General features: G+C 38.8%; 1 protein-coding gene across 1 annotated transcript in view; it reads left to right on the top strand.

Moving 5' to 3' along the window:
- The window catches only part of RFTN1 (raftlin, lipid raft linker 1), a 95437-nt gene that overhangs the window by 32133 nt on the left and 49290 nt on the right, over window positions 1-14014 (top strand). Inside the window, exon 3 of the mRNA XM_066319585.1 lies at window positions 7603-7789. Coding sequence (XP_066175682.1) covers window positions 7603-7789 — 187 coding nt within the window. The remainder of the gene's footprint in view (window positions 1-7602; window positions 7790-14014) is intronic.

Below are 14014 nucleotides of genomic sequence, written 5' to 3'. Positions count from 1 at the left end.
TCCTTCAGCTGTTCCAAACAAACTGCTGAATAAGTCAGTGAAAAGTGCCTTAAAAACTTTCTTATTTGTATTCTTATTTGTATTTGTAGTACAGAGAGGGGATCTTTTCCAGTGTGTCCTGCATTATAAGAGAGAAGCCAACACTTCACAATAGGTTGTTACCCTGCACCTTCCTTCGCTTTGATTCTGATGATTCCCCAGCTCTCTGAGAGAGGCTGTGGTACCATTCAGCCCTTGGGGCCTGCACAGAGTAACTCAAGGACTTTGTCCTGACAGGATGGTCCTTCATTTATCAGTCAGTGTTCAGCTGACCCAGATTAGCTGCTCCTAGTGGCACTGGTTTGTTTGTGTATCCTAGTTGTTGTGAGTGTGCACCTTCTGTCAATACAGTTCCTCCTTCTATCAGGAAATCACAATTCTACTAATACAGGTAATTCCAAATTTCAAGTGCAGTGGAAATTCATAGAAACGCTGAAAAAGAAAGTGCTTATTTAACCACTTTGATCTTGTAAAACTTCAATACGTTACTTTTTTTTCTGAAAATTATCCAAATTAAAAACTTTGCTGCAGTTGGCGTGTTCTTACCAAATGTTTTAAGGTAGGTGAAACTGCATCTTCTCAGGGTAAACTTTATAGTTAAATTTCTTTGGTTGGTCCTAATACAAAGATGGCGTTTTGCTCTTCTAGAAGTTACTCTGCTGGTTAGTCTGCTGTAGTCTGTTTAATTTTTTTTAAATTAGATTAAAGTTGCTGGAAAGAAATTAATATTAAATTAAGAAACAGCAGTCCTCATACTAAATAGAGGAAGCATGCTTGCCTTGCAATTCTGCAAAACAGTCAGGACTTAAAACAGTGTCCTGTGTGAAAACATAGGAGATTTTCTGGACTTGAGTGGTCTCCTACGTGCTCTGTGTAATGCAGGAAGGAGATCTGAGTGCTTTGGAAGGAGAACAGCAAAAAAATCGTGCTGAGCAGGGTGTTGCATGGAGGTAGTGAGCAGGACAAAGTGTGTAGTGTGCCTGAGTGTTTGCTTCTTTATAGCTCACAGGCTCAGCCCTGCTCAGGGGCAGCTATGTGGCTTTGAGCCCTCAGTGGGGCAGGAAGGGCTGCACTGAGGTCACCCCTGTGGCGCTTCTGTCAGAAGCCTCCCTCTTCTGAGGAGGGCTCTGTGAACCCTGCACTCCCCTGGGCAGGAGGACATGATTCTTTCTCTGAGTGACCTGAAGCATCTGTAGTTTTTTGGAAGGGCCTGCAAGATTTGTGATGCTGGACAGAGGAGGTACAGGAGGAGCATGAGTGGGTCCACAGTTCACTGGCTGTGGGTGCCTCGAGCAGGAATGGCTCACAGGAATGGCCATGGATTGGGAAACCATCTCATCCTGCACTTCGAAAATGAAAACAGTTGGACCTGTATTTCTTGAAGGGTCTGAGCCTGATAATAAGTGTTAGGCCACAGGGTGCCATTCAGAGGGACCCTGGACAAGCTCAAGGAATTGGCCCATGTGAACCTCATGAGGCTAAAGGAGGCCAAGTGCTAAGTCCCACACTTGGGTCAGTACCACCCCAAGTACCAGTACAAGATGGGGGTGAAGGGATTAAGAGCAGCCTGCTGAGAAAGACCTGGGGATGCTGGTGGATGAAAATCTGGACATGACCAAGTGGTGTGTGTTCAAAGCATCCAAAGCAGGTCAAGGGAGGAGATTCTGCCCCTTTTGTCTGCTCTGGTGAGACCTGAGCTGCAGTGCTGCATCCAGCTCTGGGGCCTCAGCACTGGAAAGACATGGACCTGTTGGAGCAAGTCCAGATGGGGTTCCACAAAGCTGATCACAGGGCTGGAGTACCTCTCCAATGAGGAAAGACTGAGACAGTTGAGCTTCTTCATCCTGGAGAAGGCCCCAGAGTGACTTTAATGCAGTCTTTCAGTACTTAAAGGAGGCTTGCAAGAAAGACGGAGACAAACTTTTTAGTAGGATGTGTTGCAGTAGGAGGAGAAGTGATGGTTTTAAGCTAAAAAGATAGATTTAGATTGTACTTAAGGAAGACTTTTTTTTAAAATGAGGATGATGAAACACTGGAAGAGGTTTCCCAGAGAGGTGGTGGATGCTCCATCCCTGGAAACATTCAAGGTCAGGTTGGATGGGATTCTGAGCAACCTGATGTAGTTGAAAAGGTCCATAGGGCTTGCTGTGAGAATTCAACTAAATGATCTTTAAAGAGCCTTCAACACAAACGATTCTGTGATTTTGTGAAAAAGGAGTAATATGGATGCAGCTACCAGGTAACTGAGTTAATAATGTGGATCTGTTGAGTTTACCCATCTGACTTTGTTTCAGACTCCATGATGTGTCACACTTTGGGCAAAGTGTTTTCCTTTGTATGTGGTATGGACAGAGAATGTGTTCAACTGATGTACACACAACTTTGATCTTTGGTTGTTTTAGTGCAAAAGCAGAGGGACTGGAGCTAGATGATCTTTCAAGTTCCTTCCAACCCAAACTATTCTGTGATTCTATGAAAAAGGCTTATTTAATAAGCCATAATAAATTGAGGAACATTTAAAATGCAGATGAACATGAAAACTTTAAAAGGTAACAAGGAATAGTTAAAAGGAGTCCCCATTATTTTTGTGGAACATTTTCATTGTAATGTGAACTGTCATTAAGGGCTCCATCCGCCTTTAGCAGCTGTGACTGCAATAAGAGCATAAAAGCTTAATCAGAAAAACATGTTGGAAAATGAAGACCAAAAAATCCCAGCACTTAATTTGTTTTGCTGGAGTAAGCAAACTGAGCTAATCTTACAGGGTAGTTCGATGCACGGGATAATAGAAATTTAAAGTAGAACTGTATGCTTGCTCTTTAAAATAAAGTATTAAGGATAGGTGCTGAGAAACTAAGACCCAAATTTGACCTCAGATTTGACCATTTCAGTAAAGATAAATTAGGTAAATGCCATTTTGGCATTTAACATTGCAGCTTTTCAGAGGCATAGCTATCATTCACATAATAGGAAATTAAAAAACAATGAAGTTAATTTTGTCTTTCTGACAAAAGAAGACACTTTATAAGTGTCTTTGACACTTAAATGTTAAGTGTCAGGAAGAGGAAGTTTCTGTTTATCAAATAGAATGGAGTTAAAATCATCTAATTCTGTTGAGTATATATAGGATATAAAGATGTATTGGACTTGATGAAAGGTGTCATTAAGCATGGGCTAATAGGTGAATCCAGGGATTATTTTATAAGGCATAGTATATCTTTCTTACTTCAGAGTGTTGGTTTACAGCGTCTCAAAGGTACCCAAATCTATTGTTTTGATGTAAAAAAACTCAGACTACTTTTTATGGACAGTTGCTGTAACTGTCTTCTTTCTTAATATTTGATGAGGAGACATCTCCCTCGTTAGTGTGGACTGTAGTGCACTTGTCAGAGGTCACATGAGATGCTTCAGTGTGAAGCCATTCAATGGCTGTTTGTTCTCTGTGGTAGAAGCCCTGAATAATCCACTGGAAGGGAAAGAGGAGCTCCTTAACACAGGAAGGACAAGTCCTCTTCAGTATCTGTCTTCCCAATCTGGTTTCTCAGCCTGCTCTCAGTCCCTCGGGATTCTGGTGGTAGACTTGTGTCTCCTTTCTCTTTTTCCCATAAATTGCTTTTTGGAGCTACAGAAATTACCATTTTCAAATATCCATGACAACCTGTAGATTTTTATGGAAATTCACTCCTCTTACTGATTTGACTGTGGTATGATGACTGTAAATGTGAATATCTAGTCAGGTTTTTCCATTAGCAGCAAAGAATGCACAAGTCCCCAAACCCAGGGAAGTCACCTTACAGATATCAGTTGTATAACACAAACTTACTTTCTTTTTAAAGACTGTAAAGCAGTGGTTTTCTGTATGTATTTGAGCACTGCTGGAAGTGTTTTCAGCTTCAGTTATCAGTCAGGCAACAAACTAATTTGTCAAGTGATCCAGGCAGCAAGCAGCAGGCACTACTGTTTCCACCTTCAACATTAACCAAATTGAAAAATATGGCTTCTTTCATTTACAAGTTTCTTACACACTCGTTTAGATTATAAACAAAGAAATCTTTTGAGGTCACATCAAGAAATACAACAATAAATGGGAAATAAATAGGACCAGAAGCTAAAACTCCATTTCAAGAGCAAAAAAAAAAGGCTGATAAAAGAAGTCAGCATTATCTTTGGCAAAGTAAAAGCTTATAAGTACTGGTGTTTTATTTGGTTTTGCGATTGCTCTTTTACCTTATTCGAGTCACTGTTGTGTACAATTTTGGTCTTCCTTTTGCTTCCAAAGTGATATAGTTAGAATTCCCTTTAACTTTAAGTTTCTCTTTCAAGCATTTTAATAAATTTTACTGGAAATTGGGTAAGGTTTTCTGAAAACGTTAGCATTTTTCTGAGGTAAAGTAAGGAAAAACCAGATTGACAACTGATTTAATAAAGTAGATGTTTCCAAGTAGGTCAAACTTACAGGTATGCACTGTAGAGGAATTAGCTGAGGAAATAAGTGAATTTTTTTCATTTAAGATTGAAGACTGTTGAAGAATGAATACAACTCCATAGCAAAGCATGATGTCCTTTTTTAACCTACATTTAAAGAGAACTGTGAGATTGTTAGTCCAACTTAATACCCAGAAAGATACTGGAAAAAATGAGTTATGAAATAGGCAGATGATGTGTAGCAGGGCTTTCTGGAGAGGAATTGCACAACTCAAACCAGTTGGAGAGTAACAAGAATGCACAGCACAGGTCTGTAGATCAAGAAAACTCATAGACTTTGTGGGCATCAGTTGTGTAACAGGAGCTGGCTTTCTGCTGTGAAGGATGTCTAGTCAGAGGAGAAATAAGCAATTGTTCAGTGTCAAACTGAAAAGATGTATTAACTATAGGGTTTCAAATTGTTCTGGTCGGAGTCTGTTAAAATTAATAATTTTCATTAGCTGCTCCAGCTAAGTATGTTCATTACACTTTGCCAATCAGAAGTGCTGTTCGTACTGTGAAAGTCAGAATCCAGAATAGGCCTTAAAAACTGAAAGGAGAAATCCTAAAATTCATGAAGAACAGGAAAATTGGCCATTATTGGTTGTGGGGAGAAGAATTTCCTTTGGGTTTTTTCCCCCAGATGATGTAAACTGACATAGGATTAAATAAGTGTTAGAGTTTTCCATTCTACAGAGTGGTGGTGAGGCTTGTGCTGGATCACTGTGGTCAAAATGAGGTACTATACTTGAGGAAAATTTGGACCAGTTGAAGAGAATCAGGAGAGAACATCAAAAGTTACTTAGAAATACAGAACATGTGAGGACAGGATCATTGAAAGGATTGAGTTTATACAGTGTAAAGAAAGTAAGATTAAGGCATGAATGGTTGTTGCAGAAAAGAAATACTCTAGTGAGAAAGTATCAATCTTGAATTTAAGAGAGGGAAATTTAGGCCACGTGCTAAGAAAGGGTTTTGAGTAGGAAGAATAGAGAAATGCTGAAAAATTACTTAGGGGGCTTGTGGGATTTCCATTACTAAAGGTTTTTAAAAATAGATGAGAAAAACCAAGAACTAACTAAACTAGAACTGATCCTGCCTCTAGGTAGTAGGATGAACTACTTGGATGATCCCACCCATCTCTATTTCCTATTACATTTCTGTTTTAATCAAGTTACATCCCAAGGCTCCTATTATACCTGCATTTCCACACTTTCTCCTCATGTTTAGCTTTTAGGAGGAAACACTCAGTCTCCCATGTTAGTGACTAGGCTTTTTACTAATCTTACTCAAGCGATCCTCAGTAAAATCCTGATGCTACATACATATGCCAGGGAAACATCAGTTTTCATAGGTGATGGTTAAAAATTGGGGCACCATGACCAGAATTAACTGTACTGAGTAGTGTTTAGTCATTCAATTGCAGCAAAGTAAACCCCTCATTTAGAAATTAATTAGTTGCATTGTAGTCAAAAATATTTGGGAGTCTCTGAGCCACAAGAGGGAAAAATGAAGTTCTAAATTTGGTTTTCACTATTTTGATCCCCAGTAGGCTCTAGTAAATAACTGTTGGGTTTATTATTTATTATGCATTATTCATTGTGCCATCTCTTTTTATGACTGAAGTGATTTGTATGCTGTTGTAGAAGGTAGAGCCCTATTGTCTGTCCATGTGCATGTTGCTTGGATCTAATTTTATTTGTAAAAATAATAAAAAATTCTACATCTTAAACTCCTGGTCAAAAAGTTCCATTATTCCCTTCTGGAACGTGGTCTTGTATGAGGAAAAAAACATACCAAGCACATCTATTCTATTATTATTTAAATTATTCCTTGGTATTATCTGGTTTGAATATTTATTAGTTTTTTGATAACCCCTTAAATTATTCATAAAGGGTAGCCATACGGTTTCATGGAAAATGCAGTACAATGAAACCTTATTTTGCATTGCTGGCTTCTTACATACAAACTATTCTCCAGTGCTTTTTTCTTTTTTTTAGCAAAGACATGCAAGATGCTGGGAACCTCTGTTATGTTTCTTGCAGCATCTCCTCCCTCTTGGTTTCGGTGGGAGGGAAGGACATCCAGCACTTCACCACCCTGTATGCCCTGGCGTGGTTTAGATGAAATAATAAATATCCTCCAAGCGAGATGGAAATGAAGAGGCAAAGGTCAGGAAAGAGATGTCGTTTCCCATAAAATATGAAAAGTGTATGAGGAATTACTGATGTAGAGAAAAAGAGGATAAAAGATTGTTTTAGGTGATTTATGGGATTTTCTTTTGAATCCCACAAGACTCCAGAGAAATAAGGGCAATTGCTATACTGGCTGAAATATCCATGTGTATGTCAAGTGTCTGACAGGAGTCAGCAACAGATACTTGACAGGAAGGCATAAAACCTTGCAGTAAGCAGATTGGGAAAGGATTATTTTCATATACTATGTCTCATCCTCATCTCTAATATGTATAGGTTTGCTTAAACCCAGAGGTATAAGATTTAGTGTTTATTTTAAAAGGTTTCTCATTGCTATAGATATTCATCACTCAGTGTTCCTATTATCAGTATACCTGCAAAATTCTCTTCAGACATGTTGGCAGATACTTGTTCTCATCAGCATTTTGCATCAGTGATCTTTTAGATCTTTTAGATTTTGTGTAGATGGATGCTTTTATAGCTTCTGAATTTGACATGTTCTGCCTTCACTGACTGTCTCTTTTCTCTTGTTCTGTGTTTTTGACTCATGGCTCGCTCTTCTCTATTTGCATTACTATGACGACTAATAGAACCTAGAATCTCTTTTGACCAACTGCCTTGTTTTTATTAAATTCTTTGCCTTATCTCTGCCAGGCTGTGTAGTGAATTTGGCATTTTAATGTATCTGACTTCTTGTTTAATTGCACGAGTCTCTTGTATAATACGTGTCCTTAGCCAAGACAGCCTGTTTAAAATACGAAATACAAAATGGGTCTCATGAAAGGTCAGTTTTGGTGTTAATATTGTAGATCAGTGTGAAGCTTATTTGACTCTGAAGAGCCTGGATTTTAAATTACATAATAGTCCAGTGTCGGATTATTGACCAATTTCTTTTTGTTTCCAGCTGAGCTGCCAGGATCATCTGCAATCAAGCTCTCCTCCTTGTGTGATCTTCCAGCTCAGCTGCAAGAATTGTACCAGCAGGGCTTTGTCTTGGCTGCTGTCCACCCTTTTGTGCAACCAACTGATGAAAAAGAGAAAACTCCCCAGGAACAAATCTTCAGGGCTGTGCTTATCAAGAAAACAGAAAGGTAGAGCACTTCCAGTGAACTGGGATAAAAATAGACAGTATGATTTCTTGCTGAGTTTTGACCTACATCAGGAAATTATAGCCGAGTTTACTGTGCGAGACTTATGGGGTTTTTTTTGGTTTTTTTCTTCTTTCACTTTTTTTTTTTTTTTTTTTTTTTGTGGGCTGGAATAGGCTTAACATGTTCTTCATGTTTACAATTTGTCTGCAGTTTGGCAGGCAACTTGGAGAATAACAAGTTGAAATATGCTCTGTATTTTGGGATGTGTTGTCATGAGAGGCAAACAAACAAGCCCTATGCATGACAGTTTGTGAGGATGGTCTTGTGGGTACCCTTTAGGAATTTATTAAATTACATTATGACAGAAGAATTGTTTGCTTAGAAAAGGCATATTTTGTGTTTAGACGGTTACAGTTAATGCAATTAATTTGAGAACTGTAGTACTAATGCATACTTCTTAAATTTACATGTAGACTTTAGGCCCTTTTTTCTTTTAAACAATACAAGTTCTTTCAAATTTTTAGTCAGTGCAAACTCCATAAATAAGAAGATTGCTTTCCTAATTTCTTAAAATGTACTAAGAATGTTTTACATAATCAAAGTCTGAAGATGAATAAAGAAAGAGGGGTTCTGTTCTTTCATAATTTATTGTGATTTCTAAAAAATCAGTAGGTTGTCCTGTTAAATAGCTCTGAAGAAAATGAAAATGTGGATTTTTGTAAACATGTGATTTTTGGTTAATGATTTAGAACCTAATTTAGTATTATCTGGCCTCCCCCAGCTCTGCAGCCACCTGTATTGTTGCAGCCATTCTCTACAGTTTCCTACATTAGCTACATTCCCCAGTCCAGCCCTCTTACAATGACCAATTCTGAAGGCTGGCAGATAATTAAACCTCCATCTGCTAATCCTGATGCCTTTCTTTGTGCTGATGCTTGAAGGAAAGGATGTAGCTGTTTTATACCTCTGTTTAAAAAGCGAACAATTCACTGTTCAATTTGCTGCAGTGTGGTAGCCAGTTGATAGAGGTTATGGACAGAGTTGAAATTCAGCCTCTGACCTAAGGAAAAAGTTCGGCATTTTATTAGCAAATATATGTAGGCATTAGGTGTCACAGACAATTTGAGCTTCTAAAATAATTTACCTTGATTTGATTTTAGTTTAGTAATGCAGAACTTCATGCTGGCTTGCCTGATAATATTGTTTAAATGGCTTGCAGTTTTGTGGTTAAAGCATAGAGTGTTTGGCTGAACTTGAGTGATGTTGGGCTGAGCTTGCATGGTTTTGGGGCCTTGCATTCCCTGCCTACACAATACCTTGCTGCAAGCAATGGAAGTATTTACATGCATGAGTTAAGTAAGTAAGTAAGCACTTAAGGGCTTCTGTTGGTTAGGGGTCTGAGGGTTCAACATCTTCCAGGTCTGAGCTCTGAAGATCTGTCAGGGAAGGGCAGCTTCCTTCTCAGTGGAGTGATATGGTCCTCGAGCCAGAGTGCTCAGGGTGTCAGTGCTCTCACACTGTATCCAGTAGTTTACATCTGTGCCGAGTGATTGTGGAAGAGTACAAAATCTTAATTGCCTGCTCACTCACTTGGGTGCCAGTGTCACACACTTTAGACAGCTGTAAATGACTGTACAAAATTGAAGACAGTAGAGAGTCTTGAACCAATTATATCTCCTTTTACATTCACAGTCAGTTTCTCTGCACTCCCTTATCTGTCATTTCTGACTGCCTAGGGAAGCGGAAGAGACTTGGTGAAGCAGGAAAAAAACAAGCACCAGAAAGGGAAATTGCATCAGTTTGATGTTTCATATAACTTAAATGTTCCTGAGTTTGGCTGAGAGTATTGGAAGCAGCTTCTCCCATAGCGTGTGGGTGCAACAAATATTTGCATTGCCAAGTGCCGTGAAGAGAGGATGGGTGTTGCACAGATTTCAGATGACTATGGCATGCATAGAGACCACCTGTATCTGAACTGCTTGCACTTTATGTCATTCCACAAACAACTGGGGACTAAAAATATGTAACAGTATTAAAAAAAAGAAGACGTACTGTTAATTTTTTTAATTAACCTTTCTCATTACGCTGCTGATAATGATTAAACTCTGCTGATAATGACTCCCCTGAGGACACTCCCCTCAGGTGTCTTGTCATCTCAAGGCTGTCTCTGTACATAACAGTTAAATTGTGGGTAGAAATTAGGTCTACTTAGGCTACAGATGAGTGTTTATTTCTGTCGTAAGAAATTTAGGAGTAGAAGTAGTCCAGCCAGAGTTGTATGATCACTAGTAACGTCATTTATGCTATGGAGTACAAATCCATCCCTTTGGTGATACGGTGTTCATGGGGAGCCAAGAGTCGTAAAAGACACTGTACCTTGGTGTGGGGGCCACTCTTGGGCTTCCTGGGCACTTCCTGTGGGACACCTGAGGCTGCAGCTCTTTTCTCACTGCAGGTCTTTCACCACAGGTGGCTCCAGCACTCTGCACTTCATCTGGCTGTTGTCTGGCAGATACCGAGGGTGTTTTCCACCTTCCTTTTTTGTTCCCTGGATGGAACAGAAATGAAATTGTTGCATTAGTGCCTACAGTAATGCCAATTCCATCTATACAGCGACAGAACGGAATGCTTGAATTAATCTTTAGTCAGTGTTGCACCTTTCCATATCAGTTTTATGGTTCAAAATTAATATTGTTGACTTGTGCTTTGAGGACTTAGTTCTATGGCTCTGCCTCTCCAGAGGTAGGAAGAGGCTATGCCAGCTGCAGCAGATGATGGACATCAGCAACATCATGCTGCTGCTGCCAGTGAGATTTGCAGTGCGTGAATTTGTTCAACAATAAAATGGAAAAGGTAGTGCTGGGGCATGTTGAGCATTAGAATTTGTGGAAACAGTAGCTGTTAGTGTTATTTTTATCCTATTTTGCCATTGTACTGTAGTTTCAAAATATTCCTAGTGAATTTGCAATGGCATTGTGCATTAAGGTGACTTTTAAGGTCATTTTGATAACTTTCTGTTTAATCTGTACTGGTATCTGGCTTTGTTATCTTGGCTATGTAATCATTTGTGGTAAATATGGAAATAAGAGTCATTCCTGCTGTAGGACGTTTGAAGAAACAGATCCCTAATATATATGGAAGCTGTACATGTTGAAAACCAAAGATTATCCACTGGAAGTGTTAGGAAAAATGGAATTAAGGGACAGATTTAAAAAAAAACCCAAAACCAAGGCAATTGTTTTCAGTACAAAAGGCATCATATTCAATTAAAGTATGTGAAATAAATGTAGGAGTGTTTAATTCTTTAGAGGTGCTGTGCATGAATGTAGTCTACCAAGTTGCCAAACAACTCTGCCGTTGCTCTCATTAAATTTAATAGAACAAATTTAAATATTTCTGTAGTATCTAATGGCATGGTGTACGCTAAGCAGTTGAAGAAAGTGATTTGAAAGTCACATAGAATAGAGTTGGATAAAAGAATAATAGGTTCAACCCTCAGGAATACTTTCTTTCTCCCTCTAAATTCAGTGGACTTAACTAAAAAGCAGTTGTCTGTCCTATTGTCTGTGAGTTCTGAGATACGTGGGTTTCTTGAAGAAGAAATCTTGAAGAATCTTGTAGCAGTTGTGCAAAGAAAACCCTTTGAGCCCAGTTTTTTACAGATTGTTCCTCTCTGAATTTAGGGAAGGCCCCAAGATTGAAGCATAGGTGTGTCCTGCTGGTCACACTCATGATTGAGAAGGGTAGATTTACACTTAGAATCTCAGGAAAGGCAATAAAACTGATACCTGGAAAGAGTGAGCGTGTGACGGTGGGTCTCTGTTGATGGGAGGGACGGAGGAAGGTCCATGTGTTTAGGAGGTTCTGGCTAGCCAAGGTGAGGAGAGCAACACCTATCTTGCTTACATTCCTCTGAGGAACAGAAACTAGGACTTATTGTGTGCAATAACCTTTTTCTCCTTGGCCTTTTATTTCTGCAGTCACTGTTTTTTTTTTTTGCTTTAACAATCCCTGTGCTGGTGTCTTGGGTGCATTCTTATTTTGACAGCTTAGTGGCTGTTGCAGGTTACCTGTTCCCCACAGAGAAATTGCTAAGTCAGCCCCTGAACAAAATTACGACAAAGCAGCTTTAACTTGTTCCCAGCAACCTGTAGTGTGATACCCCTGTCTGGTATCTTAAAGTTTCAAAATTCAATGTAAGTTAAAATGTTCTGTTGTTCCTTTCTAAGTACTCAGCATTGGAAAGCAACCTCCATTCTCTTTTACCAGGAAAGATAGAGGATATGGGCTCCTAACCTGTCTGCTTATGATAGTTTTGACATGTTTGCAGACGGTTCATTTCACCATGATAGAGAAGCAGGGGATATAAATGGTATTCCAAAAAATTTCTCTCCATTGTTCTGTCTGTGTCTTAGGATATACCATCTACAGGTTTTGCCTTCAGTCAATAGAGCAATCAGCAGGGAAACATCGCTCTGCAGAAGTAGACTAAGTACTATAATTTAACCATAATTTTTAGAGTTTCTAAATGTTCTAAATTTCTGTGTTTACCTCAAACAGCTTTGCAGCTGTTTTCCCTTTCTGCAAAATGATAAGGTGTCAGGTGGTGTAAAGATTCACTTGATGAGATGATTCTAATTCTATTTCTGTAATTCCTGTATCTGTTAGTCCTGACAAAATGCAAACTATCATCAGTTGGATAACAAGAACTCTGTTTATCTGCAAAGGAATATGACCAACTGAGTTCAAAAGTTTAATAGTAAATCAAGATTTTTACAGTTTCCTGATTTTTCTGGTATTTCACTTTGGTGTTTTCACTTTGGTGGAAGTAGGTATTTTGCATTGATACAGTATATTTTTATTCTGAATATAAATGTATATGTGTGTGTGTATTTGGTTTTCATGTAGGATTTAAGCTTGAAGATGAGAAGTGTCTGAATTTATCTTCTTGAGAATTAGGATCAAACAGGTTTGTGAGCAAATGCAGTGTGTGTTGTTGCTCTCAGCAGGCTGATTTCAACTTAATAAAAAGATAATATTTTTTCTATGCCCAAGAGTCAACAGATATCTTCCTTTAGCTCAAAGGACAATGGTTTGAGCTTTGAAGGCTTCTTATTTGTTACAAGTTCAAAGAAATACATATTTCCTCACAATACTTTTTAACAGTAACCCAAAATAAATGTTCTTTTGTCTGTATTCTGAAAACTATAAACACTGCACATTAAAGATGGCTGTTTATCAATACATGCCCAAACTCTTCTCAAGAAACTTTACATACTGTCATTAAAAAAAGTTTATAAATTTTACTAACGTATTACAGTGATAAGGTCTCCTGTGAGCAAAGAAAATGTTCCTGTAATAACGTTAAAACAGTCTCACAGGGGTTAGACTTGAGGCTCTTAGGATGCAATATACCTGCCTTTATTTTTATAAAGAATGGTGTGGGTTTTGGGTGGGCATCATGAAACCTGTGGATTTTTAGTCGTTGTGTTCTTGGTTTTCAGATACTCTAGTTTTGCTGGATTTATAACCTGAAATTGTGGAGATACCAGCTGCTCATGTTAATCATTTTGGTGTGGTTTTATGGTTTTTGTGATGGAGACCAGTTTGTGGTGGATGTGCAGTTCTATTTGAATGGTAGAGCCCTTCCTGTGTAGTGGAAAATCTCAAAACTGTGCTTACATTCTTAGCGTCATCTTAATGAAATAGTAATTTTAGAGTGTCTGTGCAGTTTACAAGTGTGTTTTGACTTGCTGAGCTTGTGGGCACAGGGAACTTCAGGAAGATTAGGGCCAAATGTTGGCTTCCTCAATTCCTTCTTGTATGTGAAAAGGATTGGAAATCCAGTTTGTAATGGACACCAAGTTGTCAGCTTTAATAGTTACTGTGTAAGTTACTAGTTCTCCACAGCTGGTTATGGTTTTTTCTACCATGAAACGATGCTTAACAGCGAACAGCTGTGCAGGAAATGACAACCTAGTGAAACAACCATTGTAACGGATTTTTGGCCAGGGAACTTCCAATTATAAGTTAAAATCTTATTTCTTCTCTGTATAATCTTCTTGTTTAGTGTCAGTACAGGCCCTATTAAGAATTCAGGATGACACTTCTTGGAAGTCTGTGGTGCTGAGCTCATTCCATATGGGTAAAATTTGAGGGTACCCTCTCTACCCCCACCCCACCAGGCCCGCGAATGCTGTCCCTCTACTCAGCATCAGGTAAACT

The sequence above is a fragment of the Sylvia atricapilla genome, chromosome 1, assembly GCF_009819655.1.
Source record: "Sylvia atricapilla isolate bSylAtr1 chromosome 1, bSylAtr1.pri, whole genome shotgun sequence".
NCBI classification, from domain to species: Eukaryota; Metazoa; Chordata; class Aves; order Passeriformes; family Sylviidae; genus Sylvia; species Sylvia atricapilla.
The sequence above is the reverse complement of the archived record's forward strand: the minus strand, read 5'-3'. Positions and strand labels throughout refer to the sequence as shown.